We start from the raw sequence: 22672 nt of genomic DNA, 5'->3' as shown, positions 1-22672 counted from the left end.
CCTGGATTATTTGTGCATTAATTATTTATTATTTTAAAACAATTTATTCTAACACTTAGTGGACTGATAAAAGCATTTGTTATCTCACATTTTTCTGTGGGTCAGGAATTTGGAATCAGCTGGGTAGCTCAGGCTCAGAACTTCTGTGAAGCTTAGTGAGGATGGAGGCAGGAAATAGTTACCTGAAGGCACGGCTAAAGCTAAGGAATGGATGCAATCTACAGTCCACAGGCCCATCTGGCCCAAAGCCTGTTTTGTAAATAAAGTTTTATTAGAACACAGCCATCCTTTTTCATTTACATGTCGCCTATGGCTATTTTTACAATACCATAGCAGAATAGTTGTTATGGAGACTACATAAGACATATGCTTAAAATATTTATTATCTGGTAATTTACAGAAAACATCTGGAAACTCCTGGCCCAGAAAATCTGTATACATGATGGTTTGCTCACAGGGCTGTTGACAGTAGGCTATGTTCCTAGTCATGTGGGCCTCTCCTCTGGATGCTGCAGAGTCCTCACAACATGGAGCTGGCTTCCTGAAGGCAAAGGAATAAGGGCAGAGCCATTGTGTGTGTGTGTGTGTGTGTGTTTGTGTGTTTTAAATAACCAACCCTTGGAAGAGACATACCACCATTTTGCAGTATTATATTTACTGCTTACTATAACACCAAGATACAAGGTGGGAAGGGACTTCCCAAGGGTACACTTACCAAGAAGCATGGATCACTGAAGAACCTCTTAGAAACTGACATCAATAGGTACAGACCTATTCCCTACACTATAAAATCAGGGGATAGGACAGGATAATTTCTTTAGAATTTTTGAACTCTAACATTTGACAATTATATAATGCAGAGAATTTCTGAGATGTTTTTATTTCTGAACTTCAATCACAGAATACACAGTCATCCCTCAGTATGAGGGATTTTATTTCAGCCACACATACCCTTCTGCCTGGGCCAATGGATACTAAAAATATGTAGATACTCAAATCCCTTACATAAAATAGCAATGCATCTACATATAATCTATGCACATCCTTCTCTCTCTGTGTGTGCATATGTGTGTGTATAATATATATATATATGAGAAAATATATATATATATATATTTGTGTGTGTGGTAGTGAGGTTTGAACCCAGGACCATGTACATGTGAGGCAAGTGCTCTACCTCTGAGCTACACCCTAGCCCTACTGTATAAAGTAAGGCATCTCCAGATCACAGCTAATATCTAACACAATGTAAATGCTATTTAAATAGTTAATAGTATTGTTCAGCACATAATGATGGAGGAAAAGTCTGTATATGTTTATTAAAGACACAATTTATTTTCATGAATATTATCAATCTTAGGTTTGTTGAATATGCGGGTACAGAAACCATAAATATGGAAGGCAAACTGTAGTCAATTAATATTTGTTACTGAATTTTAGCATCTGTATTTTCATTTTGACTTATGTTCACCATAATATTATCATTTATGTTGGCAGAACCATTATTACTGTGAAGTGATTATTTTCCTTTAAGGTAGTATTTCAAAGAGTTCTTAAATTCAAACATTTCTTGTTTCTTTAATTCTATCCTTTGGAGAAAGAGACAGTTAACCAAATGTGCTGTTCTCAGGGATTACTTTAAAAGTCCATATTCCTTAGTCCATAGGTTACTATGTTTTTAATCCAATCTCTTAGGCCTACAATCATTGCAAGATATAACATTCAATCACATCACTGAAATCTTGTAGCACTGTAAATAATGGAAAATAATATTGGTTATTATGTTAAATAAAAAATTCCTATTTTAGCAGTTCAATAGTAATAAACAAACCTTAAAAAAAGTGTGGCTTCCTACACATAATAAGTGTTCAATAATGGCTTCCTGAAATTCATATGCAAATATAACACAAGGAAGATAATTTCAAATTCCAAGGACTAACATTTAGTACTATAAAAAGTACAAAGGGATGAAATTTTGCCCCTAATGTTGTATATTTAACTAATGATCCACTCCCTCAACAAATATAAATTCATCTGAAGTAATCCTGCCCCAGGAAGCTTCTAGTGGGTGGTCACAGACAAATTATCTTTGACCTTGATGAAGTTCACAGTCATAACATAAAAGGTGGCATGTGGTGAAATATTCATAATTTAGATCTTAACAATGTTTAAGTATTAAATACATCGCACTTGGGTTACAGTTTGTGAGATAAAGCTCCTGCCTCCCTGAGCACAGAGCCCTCACTAATCATTTAAACTAGCAGTACAAGGTCAATTTACCCAACATTTCCCTAATCTTTCTACTCCCTCTAAAGACAAATGCAAATTTAAAAGATTTGTTTTCATCAATCATTTACTCCTAAAGATAAAAGATGCTAGAAAAACAACAACAACTATGTTAAGATTATCTTTTAGGATGCTACTCCAGCATCTTCTCTGTCTTTCTGGATTACCAAAGAATCTTTTTCCTTAGTCCAAAAACTTGTCTTTGGTTCACCAAATCCTTTTTTAGTTGTGTGTAAATGGACCTCGGTTTGGTAACAACCATCGCTGCCACCATATTTCTTTATAACTTTTTTTTTTTTTTTTCAGTGCTGGAGATCAAATCCAGGGCCTTGTACAAGCTAGAAGAATGCTCTACCACTGAGCTCTATACACAGCACATCTTCACAACTTCTGGTCTGACCAGTATAATCTTTAATATCCTAAATCATTTAGTAAAAAAGTGAGTATGTTGATAATCAGCCAGGAAAAGCAAGAGCTACTCTTATATCTGTTAGCCCCCATGGCCAAGGAACTGTTAATAAGTACAGAATCTGAGACTGGGGACCTTACATGTCTTACTAGAATATATCTTTTGTTGTTGTTTTTAAACACACAGTTTTAAGCATTCTGAATCACCTAGAATAATTTGTTTTAGAGCAATTTTATTCTTTACAAACACAGATAGGTTTTAGTGACACATGTGAACATTATCCAAAGCACACAGCCAGAGCTTCCAGAGCACGTTGACCTGGAGGCCTTCCGGGTGGAAGGGACCGGTGCCTCCATGCCTGCCACTCACACTGTTTCTGATCTACTGGCATGGCAACTAGGAAAATGATAAATTTTATTCCATATCGTGGCCTATTTAGTAATTACACAAGTGAAATCAAATCTGGTTCTGATTTGGCCATGCTTCTTATATCTAGGGGAAAATTAAGATATACAGATTTTAAATTTTTCTTAGAAAATCAATTGAGATAAGCAGCAACTCACATAGACTGTTTTACTGGGAGAGACAAAAAAGATCAGAAAGGCTTTCAAGAGCTATAGTCTTATTTAATATCTGGATGCCTTAAAGAAATTTTCTCCGGGGGGGGGGGTGGAATGTGCCATCAGTGCATCAGTGGTAAGAGAGGATTGCTCTGGAGCCTGAATTTGTTAGCTGGTTTTCTAGCTAACAAAACAAGTACAAAGGACAAACTGTTTTCAAATTCATCTGGCCTGGCTTGGGGTTATTTTATGGTCTTAGGAAGCTACCACTGTTACTGATGTCAACCGCAGTCACTCTTTTTGATTAAAAAAAAAAAAGTACTTGAACTTTGTCAAGGCCAGGCATGGGGTCTGGAAGTGCTGTGTGGGACTTCTCAGAAAGCTTTCTCTTCCCCAATGATCACAAAAAGGCATGTGCCTTGCTTCCATTTTTGCTAGAGCAGTTACTCTAACACTCTTCACTTTTTATCCAAGGACATCATCATCATTTATTTAATACACTGGCTTCTGAACTATGTATGAGTCAACAACCTCACCTTGATTAAGCAAAGATTTATTGAGTCTGCTGGGCACCAGGCCTTGCGCTGTGCCAGGCATCGCCTGGGTGGTGGGGATGTCACAACTCAAACAGGAGATGGAAGCAAAACCAAACACAGTGGGCCACACTCAGAAATGGGGGCAGGGCCTACATCACACTATGGGGGAAGCTGACCGCAGGGGGCAGGTCAAGGGTAGTCAGAGTTACAAGCAGCAGGGGAGCCTGGGAGCCCTTCTAGACCCAAAAGTGAGAAGAAGAATGGCAGGAGAGGATACTAAAAAGAGGTGGACAGGAGCCAATAATTGTTAAGAGCATCAGTCTCCTTTCAAGGTTATCATGTATCAGCTGGAGAAAGATCTACTGTGTGAAGAATAGCCTGTGAAAGGCTGCCAGGCCTTGCCCCGAGAACATCTCTGAAGAGTCACTGGCACGTGCAGAGGTTTAGAACAGTCCTTGGCTCTGGTTCTCACCCTCGACTCTCCGGTTACTACTGCCCTCTCCTGTTGCCCTCTTGACTATTACTTCTGCGGAGGTGCAATCCTGACTCAACATCTGGCATTAGAGTACCATTCTATCCTAGAACTCCTTGGGGTCCCCCAAGTGACCCACGGTGTCCACATATGAGGTATCCTCTTCCTCCCTCGGCATTCTATGCCCTGTACTCCACATGTGCACCTTACACTGTCACATTCCAGCCTCATTCTGATCTTATGTGGCAGGCACCATCTTCCTTGGCCCTATTCGAGTGTCAAGAAGACTATAACACAGAAAGGTCATGTCACCTGCTCAGTGGCTGCAGAGGATTGTGAACAAGCTGGAAGAATTGGGGTAGGGTGGGTTGGGGTGGGGTGCGGGCACTGGATCAGATGGCCACCCAAACTCTGAAAACAGTGTCAATTCCAGCTTCCCTTTACCTCCAGCCTACTGGACCCAGACCTAACTTTAGACCCTGAGAACCATCCTGTCCCCAAAGTCTGTGGCTCTGGCATTGCTGGACACTGGCTTTCTTAGAAGCTAACTCTTTTCAGATTCAAAATTTCATTGTTTTTTAAACTTTAGTTTTTAGAAACTTTAGATTTTCAGAAAGATCAGGCAGATAGTACGGAGCCCCATATAGCCTACCACAAACATTTGATGTGAATTATATGTTGTCAGATCATTATGTGATTGTCTACCCAAGTCAACTTAGCATCCTCATTCTATGCTGTGAATTCTCATACTTTCCATTAAAAATGCTCATGTATCTACCATAACTTGAGAGCACAAAACAGGGGAAGAAAAGTTCAAAAGCTCTTAGGAAATGTTGGGAAAATGGTTAAAATACATTTAACCCTATAACATGAGAATGTGTTTTTTTTATTGTTGTTGTTATTTATTTATTTTTTTTATGGTGCTGGGATTGAACTCAGGGCCCAGAGTCACACACACTAGGCAAGTGCACTACCACTGAGCTATTCCCCCTGCCCAACAAAGAACTTTTTAAAAAAATATTTTATTAGTTATAGATGGACACAATGCCTTTATTTTATTTATTTTTTATGTGGTGCTGAGAATCGAACTCAATGCCTCACACATGCTAGGCAAGTGCTCTACCACTGAGTTAATAGTCCCCCTGCCCAACAAAGAACTTTTGATGAGGCTTGGGGGTCCCACGGCTGACTTGAGGCTTCTGGGAGCTGTAATAAGCATAGTGATATCTTTTTAAGGTCCTCATCCTTGCTCTTTTAACTGACTCCTGAGGCTGTTACCTTTCTCAGAGGCTCCAGGCAGCTGACCCTGATCCTTGGCTGGGATGTGTTCCCTGGCTCAGGGAGGGCTGGTTGCCTGGGCTGGTTAAGTGGTGACAGCTCTAGGATGTTGTGTCCTTGTGCTCCAGGCCATCAAGTTATCAAATGGTTCCTGGATAAGACTCCTTTCTATTTTTAATTGGATCTTAAAATGACTGAGAGCTGAATAAATCAATTTGAATAGAAATAAAAGGGCATCACTAGGATGGTATTTACCATGTAGAATTCTTCTTAAAGGTCTCAACCTACTGAAGCCTGATCATTTGAAGATGCCCTTTGCAAAGCAAACTGTTTTACTTTCCTCAGTTGGCCTCTCACCTTTAAATGTATCTAATTTGCCTTTATATTTGGAAACACTGCAGTTTCCTATTTGAAATGGAAAAAGCTCTGTTTGCAGGACATTTCCTTCCATGTTCTCTATTGCTTTCATTGCCACCCCTCCCATGGCTAGAGAAACTGCTGACTATACAGGGCACTTCTCCACGTGAGCTCCTGCCTCAGGATCATTTGATGCACTGGTTAAAAGGTTGATTTCTGGGCCTTTCCAAGACCATGGGATGAGTCTTTGACTTTATAAAGAAAAAAAAAAAAAAGGTTTTGTGAACCTGGTCCAGAGCATACTTGCTCACACACTCACTCATCTGAACTCAGGACTTTTCCTTGCTGCAGGGTGGGGTTTGGTGGAGAGATGTAATAAGAGTCCAGATACATGTGTTTTTCAAAAGTTTTACATTTAAAATACACAGCCTTGGCAGGCTCAGTGGCACACACCTGCAATCCCAGCAACTCGAGAGTTGATGCACGAGAATCACAGGTTCAAGGCCAACCTCAGCAACTTAGCTAGACTCCGACTCAAAGTAAAAAAGTGTAAAAAGGGCTGGAGGCACAGCTCAGTGAGAAGAGCACTTGTGTAGCATGCACAAAGCCTTGGGTTCAATCCTCGGTACCAAACACAAAAAATAACAAAAAACAGCATTATTCAAAAACTGTCTGATGACTTAAATTTCTCAGTCATACCTTGTCCAAAAAATAGGAATTGAGTTGAAAACTAAAAAAATTCAAGCATAAATTAAATATAATATAATAATTATTCATAACTATTAACAATTTCTATTGATAGGCTACTATCAATTTCTAGTCACTTAACAGTCACAAGGTCCAGGGACAGGACAGATTATTAGAGATGCACTTTTAAATATATATATTTTCAGTTACTCTATTTTTTTTTTTTAATCTGGGCCTGGAAATGGATCGGGGACCCAGCAGAAGCTGTCTCTGCTTTTGGCCCAGGGGAGCAGCCCAGTTAGTTGAGGCTACACTTAGTTACAAAGCAGATGGTAAAATGTGAGAGGAAAGCAAAGGAGAAAAAAAAATCTACATCCTAGAAATGGCTCCTGTTCAGCAGGTAAACCAAAGGCCTTGCCAATTAGCTCCACTCTTTGAAAAGCATGAGGTGGTGCTGACCTTCTGGTCCTTCTGGACCCCCTGGGCTGTGAGACTAGGAAAAATCTTTTGTCTCTCCCTGATAGCAGCACGAACTGCGGGCCCTTGCAGCAGTGTGGGCCGTGTAGCAAAGCCTTAGGTCAGCAAGAAGGAAGCCACTGCTACTGGATCTTCTGTCCAGACTTTGATTCTCGGATTAATAATTACAAGAAAAGAAAAAAGAAGAGACAGGAAGGGAGGAGCACTCTTCCTGGGTTTGTCCGATGCTGAGAGATCCTGACCACAGTACTCATCATGGCCTCCTGCCCTTTATTTGGCACAGAGAGCTTAAGAACCATCTTGAGGCTGGGGTGTCAATCAGTGGTAGAGCATGGGTTCCCACCTCAGTACTGAGGGGGAAAATTGTCTTTAGAAGAAGCCAGGGATGTCCTATTTGAAGGCATGTGGTTAATAACACCAAGTCAAAGCCCAATTGATGATTCTCTGTCTTTCCAGAACATAAGAGCAATATCAGCATCCAAATCACCTTTTCTTACAAGAGACTGTTAATCAGAGAATCACATCTATGTCCTCAGCAGGAAAAAACTCCATAGAAACTTAAAATCTCTTAGATTGTTTTTCTTCTTTTCAAATAACTGGAGGTAGAATTTTGGCCAGTTTTCATTTGTCAATTAAGATGAGTGTAAATAAACTTTTCTTTTGAGTTATGGCTTGCCCGCAGTCAGGAAGAGTGCTTCTGAAGGAGTCTCAGAGCTGACTGGAGATGTCACTCAGCCATGGCCACAGTAAATACACTCACCCTGACACCCCAGCAGAAAACAACAGCTCTGCCTCAGGCCTTCAGGTAAATGTATTTAATGACCTTGAAGCATGTTAATCATAACAGAGATCAATAAATTTTTTTTTTTTGCTTTTTAGATAAAGCTGTGGTAACATGAAATACTGAGGGGAAAGCTTATTAATACAAAGCAAGATCTTGTCTTGTCATTGAATTAAACATGTACACACTAGCCAGGAATCTGCCTGCCATAACCCACAAATGTCACGAGAAATATAATCATTGGAGAAACAAAGCTCATGTAACCAACCTCAGAGTCCATCAACAGATGAATGAATGGAGAAAATGGGGTTCATATATATAATGGTATTTTATTCAGTCATAAATTAAAAAAATGAAATAATGGCATTTTCAAGAACATTCAGATGTGAAATGATTGGGCTATGGAAGGAAGCCTTGACCCAATAAGTAAATTAATTCCCCGATGGGATTTAACTGAGTGGTAACTGAAAGTGGGTAAGGTGTGGCTGAAGGTGGGCATGCCTTTGGGGTATGTATTTTCTATATGGCAAATGGAATCTCTCTCTGCTTCCTGATCATCAAGTGAGCCACTTCTGCCATGATATTCTGCCTCACCTCGAGCCCTGAGGAATGGAGCCAGCTGACTATGGGCTGAGACATCTGAAACCGTGAATCCTCCTCTAAAATTGTTCTTGTCAGTCTTTTAGTCACAGCAACAAAAAAGCTAAAACATGTACCCTCCCACACAACTTTAAACCAACACCTCAAGTTTTTTTCAACATATATTTTTTTCCTTCCTATTTTTACTTTTTTTATTGGTACATTATAGTTGTACATAATAATGGTATTATAACTTGGCCAATATCACCCCCTAAACTACGCTCCACCTTGCCCTCCTCCCATTCCCTGGTTCCTTTCATCCACTGATCTCTCTTTGATTTCCATGAGACCCATGCCCCCACATTTCTTGTCCTTTTACCTCTCCATCTCCCTCATACAACACTTGATCTTTTGAGTTTGGCTTATTCTTTACCTAATGTCTCTAGTTCCATCCATTTTCCTGAAAATGCCATAATTTCATTTTTTAATTTGTGACCCAATAAAATACCCCATTTTCTTCATTCATTCCTCTGTTGATGGACTCTGAGGTTAATTACATAGTTTGACTATTTTGAATTGTGCTGCTATACACATGGGTATGCATGTGTTACTATAAAATGATGACTTTAATTCTTCAGAATACCACCAAGAAGTGGTATGGCTGGATCATATGGTGGTTCAATGCCCAGGCTTTTGAGGAATCACCATATTGATTTCCATAGTGGTTGTATTAATTTACAATCCCACTAACAGTGTAAAAGTGTTCCTTTCTCTCCACATCTTCTCCAACATTTAATACTGTGTGGATTCTTGATGACCACCATTCTGACTGAACATCTAACATTTATCATCATAAATTAAACAGATGTGAAATATATTTTCTAGCATATGATAAGTATCAACACAAAAATAAACCATAAAGTCATACTTTTAAAACCATTCAAAGGATATTTGATATTGTCATGATATGAAATCCATTACCATCCATTTGAAAAATACATAAATATGCTCTTAATTAACAGTTAAATTTTTTCCTTTTTTCCCCTCATTGAAATCATATTTTCTTTCAAGGAATTTTATCCTAATAATTTTTTTTGCTTTAAAGTCTTTATAAAGCACTCTCTCATACTTAGCTATAATAGTATAAGTTGAAATTTAAAAGCTTTTAAAATTTTATGTGATATACATCTCTCTCTGTAAGTGTTAAAAATAAATATTCTTACAACTGCTGAACATAACTTTTTGGATACACTGAAGAGATGCATCTCTTAAAGAGAAGGATTTGGCTTTGGTGATTGGGGCAGGTGCTTTACTGAACTCAGCTTAGCCTCTAACATCTCCATTTTAAAAGGTTCTGTAACCTGGGAGGTTTTCATACTGGGATCCAGGCAAAGGGTAAGGCTCAGTATAGAAGGGAGGTGCTCCTTTCTTCTGAAAAGTGGAACAAGGGCCATCAAGAAAGGAGAGGTGGCCAGGGATGGCCAGCAGGACACCGGGGCAGTTAACATCTTAGGAAACAGTACATGTAGAATAAACCAAACATCTGAAAACCCAGGCCCCAAAACTGTCTACACCCACATGTTCCTACCAAAGTCAAAGGAGCATGGCTATTTGGAGGCGCTACACTCTGCCTACCCTTCTCTGTCCATCCTATTTTTCTGGCCTTCACTCTGTCTCTCCTTCAAACAAATGCAGAGCAGATACTTTAAAACACTTGAAATTCCAAGCCCATGGGTCTGTCCTCCTGTCTTGGTGTCTCTCTGACCTTAACTGAGAGGTTTACAGAGAAATTTACAAACAAACCTCATTTGCCTCATATTGCTATTTGGTCTCCATACTTGATTCATAGCCATAAACTTAACGTAAAAATTTTATTTGATGTTAAAATAAAGTTTATTCTATTTCACCTGATGTGTACTTTTTCTAAGGGAGAAAAAGGGCTTACGATGAATATGGGGCAGGGAATAGAGGAGGAAGGAGAAGGGAAAGTGGAGGATGTGCTCACATGTGCCCACATGTGTCCAAAAAATGGCTTAAGGAATTATTCAAATCACCAACATGAGGATCATTCCCTATTTACTTATATTAACCTTTTAAGTGCCGAAAAGTGTACTGATAACAAATGGCAAATAAGACCCCCCCCACACTGAGAATTACTTTTGACTTCAAAAAAGTAAGACATGCATAGTCAGAAAATTCAAACTGTATATGGAAAATCTAATCACTCTCCTCAAAGGTACCTACCACATGGAGTTTGCTGTGAGCTCTTCCAAGAAAAACAAATGCACCTATCAGTAGTCATTCCTTTTTCTTTGCTTACCTTTTTCCCTTTGTAATTTGACTCAAAGGCGACTGCATTTCTGTGTCTTGTTTTTTCTACTTATAGCCAGTGTATATGTGTGTGTGTGCATGCGTGTACAAATGCACATACACACACCAGCACAAATTTCTTTTAAGATAGGATCATGGTTTTATTATATGAATACACTATCATTTATTTAATTAGACACTCCCTGAAGAATTTGTTGTCTCCAGATTTCTGCTAATAAAAATGTCTCTGCAACTATATTTTGATACACTGCAGATACAACCATAACCTTAGCAAGAATCATTTCTGTGTTGCAGAATAATTCAAATCGTGATTCAACTGCATTCGAGAAAGGCTGAAGCAATTTACACCTCTGCTAACAGTACATAAAAGAATGTCCATTTCTCATATCCAATGACAGTGGGTTATCAACAACATTTCCTAATAGAACAGAATGTGGCATTTCACTGGTGTGTGAATTTACATTTCTTTAATTTTGAATGAGGTTAAGCATTTCTATATTCTTTACCCTTTAATTACCAGATTCAGTTTGTAGAGACTTTTTTTTGAACTAAAGATAGTAAGCCTTTTTGACATATGCAAATATTTTCCCAGTTTGTCCAATTCCTTTGAGTTCATTTTTTTTTTGGTCATATAGAAGCTTTAAATTGTTCTTTAAGATTTGGGTTTGGGGTTCTAATTAGGAAAGCACCTCCCATCGGAAGATATCCCTAGGCTTTTTAATATACTTTTTATGGTTCAAGTTTTTCTATTTTAATCCTTCAACCATCTGTGTCTGAGGCTGGAGGAAGGAGATTCATAAGTAATAAAACAAATAAAATGCAATGATTTTCCAAAACAGCTCTTTGTCTCAAACCACATAATATCTTCTTTTTTCCACTAACATATTTGTCACTTTTAATATCAACTAAATTCCCAGTTTTATTTGGGTCCATTTAGGAATTCTGCTCTATTTTATTGATCTGTTCATTTATACCTGTATTAAAAATGTATTTAATTATTATGATTACTGTATTATTCATAATGCTTTACTATTTGACAGAGCTTGGGACTTTTTCTTCATTTTTGGAAGTATTCTTGCTGTTTTCAAATGTTTATTTCTACATATTTGAATTGGCACTGCATTTATTTTTAAAATTTACTTATTTATATATGTATGTATTTTTAAGACAGAGTCTCACAAGCTGCCCAGGCTCACCTTAAACTTGTAATATTCCTTCTCAGCTTCCTGAATTGCTGGGAGATGGGTGAGAGCCATTGTTCCTGGCCTGTCATTTCATTTTCACAGGATTGATTTTTTTTTTCTTAATCTCAGGAGAGTTTTAAAAATATTCTTTTTTAAAAAAATATATTTTTTAGTTGTCAATGGATCTTTATTTTATTTATTTATATGTGGCGCTGAGAATTGAACCCAGGGCTTCATACACACTAGGCAAGAGCTCTACCACCGAGCCACAAGCCCAGCCCTAAAAATATTCTTAATTTAGATCATTATGTTCATAAATTATCACCTAAAGGTTTTATGTTTGGTTTCTTTTGTAAATGAGAATTTTCCTTTGATAATATGTTTTATTGGTTATTATTTCTTATGAGTGGAAACAAATGAGTTTGTATAAACTTTATAATCTTCCTTACCAAGTTTTCCTATTATTTTAAATACTTTATCTTGTGACCTTTAGATACATAATCTTCTAGTTTTCTAGTAATGACGAACTTGCCTAGTTCAGGTTACTCCTGGGTTTCTTAGTTCTTCCTCTCCTCTGCTGCCATGGTAAGCATCTCCAGAACAAGGCTGAGAACCAGTGGAGAAAACGTGTCTCCTGCCAAGTCTGTGAATGCTTCAGGTTCCACCATGGAGCATGATGCTGGGTTTTGGTTTAAGATGTGAACACACTAGCTAGCCCATGTGCCAAAAGTGACCTTGCCTAAGACTCAGGAGCACAGGTCCCTTGATTTCTCCTCTGCTATGTGATCAACATGAGCATAGCTCTGTCCAGGGCCAGGCTCTCCCTCTTCTGGGGAGACCCCACCTAATCAGGGACATATAGTGCTTTAACGTGGGAATCTCCTGTCTATCTTTGTGCTATCTTTGACCTCCTTGCTTCTGTAAGAGGGACAACTAGTGCGGGTCCTCTTTATATATTTTACCCATTCAATTCTCCAAACATACAAAACAAAAAATCCTGTGCAAAGTGGTAAAAGGCTGACAAGACTGTTGTCCAAATGTCCTAGACGTAGACTCGTCTCCTTAGAAGATACTGCCTTATAGATTCTTGTACTTAAATCCCAATATCTTACCAGAGATAACTAGCTCTGGGCATCCAGAAAATTCTCCTTATTACAAGCAGAAAAGTCACCCAAATGTGAGCTCCAGTATGACTGCTTTTTGGTTCTCTCTCTGTTATCCGGTGGAATGTGGAAAAAATGGAAAAGCAGTTCCTCCTTTCATGGCAATTTTTGCTGCTTCTACCCACACATTTTCATTCTTTCTCATTCTCCGCAGGATATTATTCAGGATTCTATTTACTCACTTCTCCTTCCCTAAGATTTCTCTATAGAGCAGATTTCTCTATAGAAACTGTAGGGAGCAGCCCCAGGGTGATTCTCTGAATTCTCTGTCTTGTACTTTGGTTGAATGCTAGTTCTAGTCTTTATTTAACATTGCTTGAATCTTTTCATTTGCTTAGTTTAGTCCTTCAAACCTATTTGTTGCTCACATTATTAGGATTTTGGTTTGGCTATGCCACCTTAAACTGGAGTCCTCTGGATTTATTTAAATTGGTAATTCAATGCAAGAGAAAACGTTTGACTCTCATGAATTAGGCTTCCTCTCATTTGCTGAAAAATACTGGGCATTCGTTTTTGCTCTTACCTGCTGCTTGAGTGCCTCCAAGGACTCAAATTCCAATCTGGCCAGTTTCATCTGGATATGTCGTGGTTTATCAGGTATGGCAAATGCAAGTATAAACTTTAAAGCCAGGAGTGCATGCTGAAAACAAGAAAGAGCATATGTTGATATGCTAACACTCACTCATGTGTGCAAGGAAACAAACTGGAACCTACCCAATATGGGATTCTTTTCATTAACCTTAGGTACTTTTTAAGTATTGGCTTGTGAAGTATCAAAGACTAATCAGTTATATTTAGTCCACCCCACTGTAGTCCATTCTCTTATGATTGATGTATTTTGCTTTATTCTTTTAAAATTAATTTTTACCATAAATTGATATCCTAGGCCACCCTCAATGTTTTATAGAAAAATAAAGTTTATTCCAAAGTCTTCTACAATTTTTTTTCTACCTGAGCCCTAACAATGTATTTCAATGTGCACTATTTGTCAGGCTGATCCATTCTCTGCCCAACAATATCCCTCGGTGCTGCAGCACAGGATGAGCTTCAGTCAATGTTCATGTGTCTTAGATACAAGGTGCCTTAAACCCTCTGCCTCCCCTTAGTGTCTGGTGCAATTTATTTCATGTCATGATAACCACAAATATTGATTAAAAGATTGATGATAACTGATTGTAACCTTATGCTGCTGACTCCACATATATTAGGATCAATACTGAGAAATGTAACATGTATCCAAGAAAATACAGAAAATCTAAAACCTGGCTAGTATGTTTCCTTTCTACACTATCATCATGACCAGTTCTCTATTATATAATGATGTGAGATTTAAAATTAACCCAAAGATATTGCTTCCATTGGCAACCATGCTCTTCAGACATCTAGCTTCAACTTACTGATGCTTCTCCAAACCTAGCATCACCTGTGATCTAGGATCCACACCCACAGATATCTGAGCAATCAAAAGAATGAAGCCTCTGTGAGGACATCATGAATTACAAAACATTAATTGCTGTGTACTTTTAAAAGTAAGAAATAATTAAAAGGCATTAAGAAAATCAATGAAGGAGACAGATTAGCCTTCAAGAAATGCTACACATTCAACAGAAAAAGAAGACAGTTGAAAAAAATTAAATGAATTCTTTACTGTGACATTTATCAAAAGAAGGATGAGGCATAAATAGTAAGTAGATAACTCCTGAGAGAAGCATGACATGGGAAATGCCAGAACAAGCAATAATTCAATCAGACGACTGGTCAGGCCAGGCAAGAAGTCTAGAGTGGACCAGGGATAGGTAGGCTTCACTTTGACTTGCCCACCATGACCAATGGTGACACTGGAAGAAGCTGATTAGGGGTCAAGAGCAGGAAAACTAGATGGTACAGCCTGGATCAGATGATATCACATACTGTATTTCTGAACTGAATGAATTCAATTAATAAGAATCTGGATATAATCTACAGAGAATAAACAATTAAGAAAAGGCTATGCCGCACATTATTTTATTCTATTAGAGTACTGAGGTATAATTTAATGTAAGATGTTCTCTTCAGTTGACACATCAAATAAGAAATAAATAATTTAGTAGATGAAAAAAAAATTCATATTTTTCAGAAACTGGGTGGTCTTAGGTTGCCAAAGCCCCACGAAGACCACGTCACTGGCCTCTTTCCATCTCTCCTAACAAATCTGTACCCATTTCCTCTTCCTCAGCGTCTTAGTGGGAATTGGTTTAAAAAACAAAACAAAACAAAATGATCCTGCTGAGGAAGAATACGCTTCCCTTGGGCAAGCCATCTGGAAGGTGTGCTCGGACTGGCTATCTGACTGAGCAAGGCTGCCACAGACCTTAGTGACATGGTTTCCATAGGAACTATTTACAACTCTCATGAACTAAAACAGCTGGCAATGATTTGGTAATATTAATTCAAACATGAGAGCATTGAAACTGATTTAAGTACATATATCAACATACTTTTATGATTAATTCTCTATAATTTATTTTCTTAAAATGTCTCCACAGTGGTTTTCTTTGGATAGTGGCATGTGTGATCTCTCTATCCTTAGATTTTAATGAACATGCATTAATATGAGGGGAAACTTTATGTAAAAAGATAACACAGTAATTTCTCCCTTAATAAATAAATTATATATGCCCTGCCAGGCTTCTAACTCTATATAGTCACTATTACCTACCTGCCCAATAAACAGACCAAAACAAGATAACCTACAGAGAATACAGCATTTATATATGGAGTACAAGAATAAAAGCTGAATGAAGTGGTCACTTCATACTTTTCAAGTATGTAGAGAAAACTTATGTAGGAACACAAGCTAAGATATGGCTGCCATCCACCACTATCTAACCTCCCCCTATCTATCATTTTGATTCCCACCCCTACTTTGCTACACTTCCAGAAATTCCACCAATTATAAGTAGAACTACATATTTTTTTTAATACACATCATCTTCAAAAAGTGAAAAACACCACTGGGAAGGCCAAGGAATGTCAACTGTTCACAGACACTGGTTAATTAATTTAATTAGTCAGAGCTAGCAAATCCCTTCTCGATGTCCACCCCATCTCGCACTCTTGGCAAACAGCACTGAATGCCTGGGACTGTGGTGAGGGAGACACATGCAGCTTCAGTGGCACAGGGATGGCTTTGAGAAAAAGGGGCAAAGAGAAGAAGAAAGAATCCAATGTGGCTCCATAGTCAGGAGGGGTAAATCAGACCCTCCATACCCTGTTAACTGGTATCTTTTACCCAAGATCCAGAATTCAAGTCATCATGATGGATTAGGTAAGTTTCGTAGTCTAGACTTGAAACCTAGACTTGAACAGCAAAAGCTCAACTTTTAAAATTGTTTATATTTTTGTATATTTTCCACACTGCTACTCTGTTTCAAGGCTGGGAACTGTTTTATGCTAACTGATCAAGGAAAAAAAATGTAAAAAGCATTTTAGCTATTTTGACTTATTTTCTTAAATAAAAGAAAACTTAAGATGAAATAAGAACTGTTCAAATTTGAAGAAAAAACATACTCAAAATGAATAAGTTAGTAGGGTATAAGGAGCTTAGCTATGAAAACCAATGATATTTCATAGGTCATAATTGTGATTATTCAATAACAATCTGCTTTTAAAATAAAACTCACAAAATTATATCCTAAACAAAGTAAAGGAGAAAATAAATACTGAAGGGGAAGGGAGAGAAATGGGCAGATTTTTAAAACTAATAAATACAAAAAAGTTGGCTCCCTTCAAAAGTTTCATTAAACATGATTTTAGGGTATCTTAGTTGGGAAAATACAAAGAATAGGACATACAAAATTGGCATTAGTGCTAAAGACTTCCTGGTGCCAGTGACAAAGTACTGCCTATTCAGCCATCAGCCCATTTCTCACCTCTGGTCACTACAGGGCTGTTGAACCCTGGGAATCTAGCACCATGTGCACAAACAGTGAGTGAAATCATTTTATTTTACAAAAATTAGAAAATTTGGTATATGGTTGGAAGTAGTAGCTGTGTTTTGTAGTGGATGTCCCCAAGCCAATCTCTTCTGAAATAAAAATGTAAACTCGAGTTGAATTCTTAGAATTCTGAAAAGCTAATCTGATTCCTGTAGTGGCATATCTGCAGCATTATCTATTTGCATTCAGAATCCAGCCTCAACTTAACAATAGAAACTCCTTCAGAAAGAGTCCTCTCCTGATTACCAGACAGATTACATGTCCAAATACATTTATGAATGTGCCCAGTGGGGCAGAGAAAGTAAATATTATGGAATTAGGATTTTAAGAAAATAACCTCAGGAATTTTCATTTTAAGGTACTAGACTGCTAAACATATATATCTACCTCTTCCCAAGGGTTCCCTGAAATGACAGAAATATATATATTCATTCTAAAAGGAATAAGACTGAATGATGAGAAGTTGCCAAGAGGAGAGGACCAATGATGTGGATGGAAAATGCTGATTAAGTCTTCTGAGACAAAGGCAAGTTCTTTCCCAAAGAAGCCCTAGAGAGGGGACAATGTCAGATTTGCTCACCCCCACAAAAAGGAAAAGATTGTGCCAAGGAGTCAGTACAAAGTAGATACATTAAAGAACAGATTCAGAAAAGCAGGGCCCATGTATGATAATAATATAATACGGAACTGAAAAATTCAACAGCAGGCTTGACCAAGCAGAAGTAAGAATAGGCAAATTCAAAAGACAGGTCATTTGAAATTACTGAGTCACAGGAAAAAGAAAACAAACAATCAAAAAAAAAAAAAAAGAATGGAGAAAAGTAAAGAAAGTTTGATGAGACACTATCAACTGGATGAATTCTAGAAGGAGAAGAGAGAAAGAAAGGGGACAGAGCATATTCAATAATGGTTGAAACTCCCCAAATTTGAGGAAGAAAACATTCAAATTCACAATGATGAACTCAAAGAGGTCCATACCAAGACACATTATAACCAAACTATGAAAAATCAAAGACAAAGATGGAATGTTGACAGCGCCAAGAGAAAAGTGACTCATAACGTACAAAGGAGCTTTCTAGAAGATCATCAGCAGAGTTCGAAGCAGAAACATTACAGGCACAAGGAAATGGGATAATATCTCAAGTGCTGAAGGGAAAGAATACTACATCTTGAAAAATTGTCATATAGAAGAAATAAATAGATAAACAAAAGAAGATGGCGTTCATAACCATCAAATCTGAGTTAAAAGAAATGCTAAAGGGAATCCTTCAAGTTCAAATTCAAAGACACGAGACAGTGAGCGACACAAGTGCATATGAAAAATTAAACCTATCCTGTAAAGATAAATATGTAGACAAATACAAAATACTTCAATAATGGTGATGTGTAGATCACCTTCAATTTTGGTATTGAATTGAAAAGATAAAAATAAAAGTATAAAACAATGAGGACAAAATGTAATTTGTGACGCTAATAATATAAAGTGGCAAGAGGAAGAGGTAAAAAGGCACTGAGTTGTTGTAGGCTACTGAAGTTATTGTCAGTTGTTATTAGATTCATAAGATCAGTTGTTAGCATATCATAAAATGTTTACTATAATCTCCATGGTCATCACAAAGAAAATACCTGTAGAAAATACAAAAAAAGAAAATAAGAAAGGAACAAACTAAGCCATTACCAGAAGAGCAGAAGGAGAAAAAGGAACTAGCAAAATATAAAAGAAGGTAGTAAGACAGGAAAAGAGGGACAAAATAACCACAAGACATATAAAAAACAATTTGCAACAGTAATAGTAGTCTGTCTACTGATAATTACTTTAAATGTAAATATATATAAAACTCCCCAAACAAAAAACATAGTATGGCTAAATAGATTTAAAAGTAAGATATATGCTACAAGATGAAAGGATACACATCAGATCAAAGTGAAACAAAGATACTCATGCAAATGGTAGGCAAAAGAAAGCAGGGGTAATCATACTTACATTAGACAGAATAGACTTTAAGTCAAAAACTATAATAAGTGACAAATAGGGACATTGTGGAAGGATAAAATTCACCAGGAAGATAGAACAACTATAATACATATACATCCAGCATCCGAGTAGTCAAATATTGCAGCAAACATTGATAGACTTGAAGGAAGACATGGACAGTAAAACAAGTCAGAGATTTCAATATCCCACTTTCAGTAATGGATAGCATAGTCAGCCACAGGATCAGTAAGGAAACAGGGGACTCAAACAATACTGTCAACCAATTTGACATAGTAGACATAAATATTCCAATCAATAACTTTGAGTAAACTTCTTCAAGTGTACTCAGAACTTTCTCCAAGATAAATGACATTAGACCACAAAGGAAGTCTTAACAAATTTAGGAAGACTGAAGTTGTATCAAGTATCTTTACCAACCACAATGAAATAACACTAGAAATCAAAAGCAAAAGAAAAACTGGAATTTGAGTATGGAAATGAAAACAAAGCAAAACAAAAATCAATCAATGAGTCAAAAAAGAAATCATAAGGGTAATTAGAATTTTTTTTTCAATGTTGGGGATTGAACCCAGGGCCTCATGAATGCTAGGCAAGGGCTCTACCAGTGAGTTGTACTCCCAATTAAGAAACTATCTCAAGACAAATGAAAGCAAAAACATAGCAAAACTAAGAGATGCAGCAAAAGTGGCACTCAGAAGAAAGTTTATAGTAGTAAATACCTACATTTCTTAAATCAGTAACTGAGACTATCTTAAGAATCTACAAAGGAACTAAAACTAAGGTTCACAGAAGGAAAGAAATAATAAAGATTAGAGAAGAATTAAACAGAGACTAGAAAACCAATTAAAAAACAATAAAACTCAGTTTTTTTAAAGATCAATAAAATTAACTAGACTACTGAAAAAGAGAAAAATCATGTATCAGAATTCACAAATAAAAGAAGAGACATTATAACTGATGCCATAAAATAAAAAGGATTATGAGTCTAACTATGAATAATTATATACTAACAAACTGGATAACCTAGAAGAAATAGATAAATTCCTAGAAACATACAACCTACCATGATAAGATTATGCAGGGAAAAAAATCTGAACAGAATCATCTATTAAGGAATTTAAATCAGTAATTGTAAATTACCCAACAAAGAAAAGCCCAGGACATTTAAAGAATTAATACTACTTTGAAAAATCTTCCAAAAATCTGAAGAGGAAGAAACACTTCCTAATCATTTTGTAAAGCCAACATTATCATTATACCAATACCAGAGATTTAATAAGAAAACCACAGATCAATATCCTGGATCAGATGAATGCACAATCTTCAACAAAATACAAGCAAACCAAACTCAACAGCACATTCATATATCATGACTGGAATTTATTCCTGGAATGCATAGGTGGAACAACACATGAAAATCAATGAATTTAATATATCATATTAAATGGTATATTAACCACATGATATTTCAATTGATGCAGAAAAAGTATGTGATAAAATTCAATGCCCTTTCATGATTAAAAAAAATCAACAAATCAGGAATAGAAATAAACTACCTCTGGATGGAACTTGAGGTTAAGCAAAATAAGCTAAACTAAAAAGGTTAAGGGTCCTATGTTTTCCCTTAGAAGTGAAAGCTAGAGAACAAAAGGAAAAGAAAGTGTTGGGGGGCAGGGATCTCAGAAAAATCAAAGGGAGGTCAGTAGAGGAAAAGATGGGAGGACAGGAAGGAGAAAGAAACTGCTGGGGAGTGATATTGATCAAATTATGTTGTTACATTGTGTGCATGCACAAAATTGTGACGATAAATCCCATCATTATATACAATGTTACACACCAATTAAAATGTGGAAAGGAAAAAAACCTTAAAAATAAATAAACAAAAGGAAAAAAATAAACTACCTCAAAGTAATAAAGACCATAGCTCTACATCTATGGTCAGGAACAAGGCAAGGACGCCTACTCTTGCCATTTCTATCCAACACATACTGGAAGTTCCGGCCAGAGAAAAATAAATAAAAGATATTCAAATTGGAAAAGGAGTAGTAAAATCACCTTTGTCTGCAGATGATAAGATCCTAAGTGGTAAACACTAATACTGCACACACACACACACACACACACACACACACACACACACACACACACACACACATCAGAACTAAAATGAATTCAGTAAAGTTGCAAGATACAAAATCAACATGCAAAAATCAGTTGCTTTTCAATACATTAACAATGAACAATCTGAAAAGAAAATTTAGAAAACAATCCCATTTACAACAGCAAAAGACTGAAATACTTAGGAATAAAGAATTTAAAAGACTTCTATGCTGAACACTGCAAAACACTGACACAAGAAATTAAAGAAGATACAAATAAATTCAAGGGCATCCTGCATTCTTTATTATAAGACTTAATATTGTGAAAATGCCTGTACCACCCAAAGTGAGCTACAGGGTCAATGCAATCTCTATCACAGAAGATTCTCTTAGTCTAGAGCTCAAAGGACCTCAGAGTATATATTTTAGGCTTTGCAGCCACATAGTCTCTATCACAGCTATGCAACTCTGCCATCCTTGGAGCATGAAAAGCAGTCACAGACAATATTAAACAAATGGGTGCCAATTAGAATAGGATGATCTGGTCCTTTGGCTGGAGTTTGCAGTCCTTTGGCATAAAAGCCTGCAAAAGGGCCTGAAAACTCTCACTAATTATTTTAATTATTTTAATCAGTTAACTGACTCAAATGAATATTTATCAAAAGGTGAGAAAGCATTATCCAATTCGTTTCAATAACATAACAAATAGGAAATTTCTCTGGAGTTTAAAAGGAGGCCTCTTGCGGGTCTGCAACAGCCTGGTAGATTGCCCTGAGAAGATGCCCTCAGGGCAGCACAGCACCAGGGACCTGGTAGACCTTGGAGCCTGGGTTGTCTGCATGCGCTATTTCCCAAGATAAGTGCATAAAGAATTGGGCTTCAAAGGTTAATGGAAAGCTGAAATCTAAGAGAAACATAAAGGAAAAACCACAGTGAGAAAATGTTAGGAGAGTCAAAATAATGAGAGATAAGAGTGCCTGATTACAATAAAACACGAAATGTTTTCTACCTCCTCCTTTATCCCTTCACTTAATTCAACAGTAGCTTGGAAAAATATGCCCATTAGATCAAATTAATGAAGGAACAAATTTAAGGGGTTATGAATAAGTTAAAATCTATGACCCATGGGCTCTTCCTTTTAAAAATATAATCTCTACTGTAGGCACCTACTAACCAAGAGGTTACAAATAGGTGGAGGACACTGCAGGACACTGTATGATGGGGTTGTCAATTGTCATTGGGGTGAGAAAGTTGGCTTTAAAGGCGTTGGCTACCCCTGTGTCACCAAAGAACACACCTTAAACCTTCTTAAAGCAATTTACATGTGTCAAGTTTGTTTCTCTCCCATTCAGACTCACATTTCATGCACAAAGCAGTTTCTAAGCCAGATGTGATGATGGGGAAAGGAAGTGAGATCTCCAAAGGGTTGTTTTATTTGGAGCTTGCTTTGCTTTTTCAATAATTATTTTGATTACTTGACAAGTAAAACAAAAAACAAGC

At 37.1% G+C, this 22672-nt stretch overlaps 1 protein-coding gene across 3 annotated transcripts in view; it reads right to left on the bottom strand.

The window, feature by feature from the left end:
• Nucleotides 1-22672, bottom strand: part of Ano10 (anoctamin 10) — a 173783-nt gene that overhangs the window by 38205 nt on the left and 112906 nt on the right. For all 3 annotated transcript variants that reach the window (XM_005337912.5, XM_040290107.2, XM_040290106.2), the window contains exon 12: nt 13624-13740. In XM_005337912.5, coding sequence (XP_005337969.1) covers nt 13624-13740 — 117 coding nt within the window. The remainder of the gene's footprint in view (nt 1-13623; nt 13741-22672) is intronic.

This window comes from Ictidomys tridecemlineatus, chromosome 2 (genome assembly GCF_052094955.1).
Source record: "Ictidomys tridecemlineatus isolate mIctTri1 chromosome 2, mIctTri1.hap1, whole genome shotgun sequence".
Lineage (NCBI taxonomy): Eukaryota > Metazoa > Chordata > Mammalia > Rodentia > Sciuridae > Ictidomys > Ictidomys tridecemlineatus.
The sequence above is the reverse complement of the archived record's forward strand: the minus strand, read 5'-3'. Positions and strand labels throughout refer to the sequence as shown.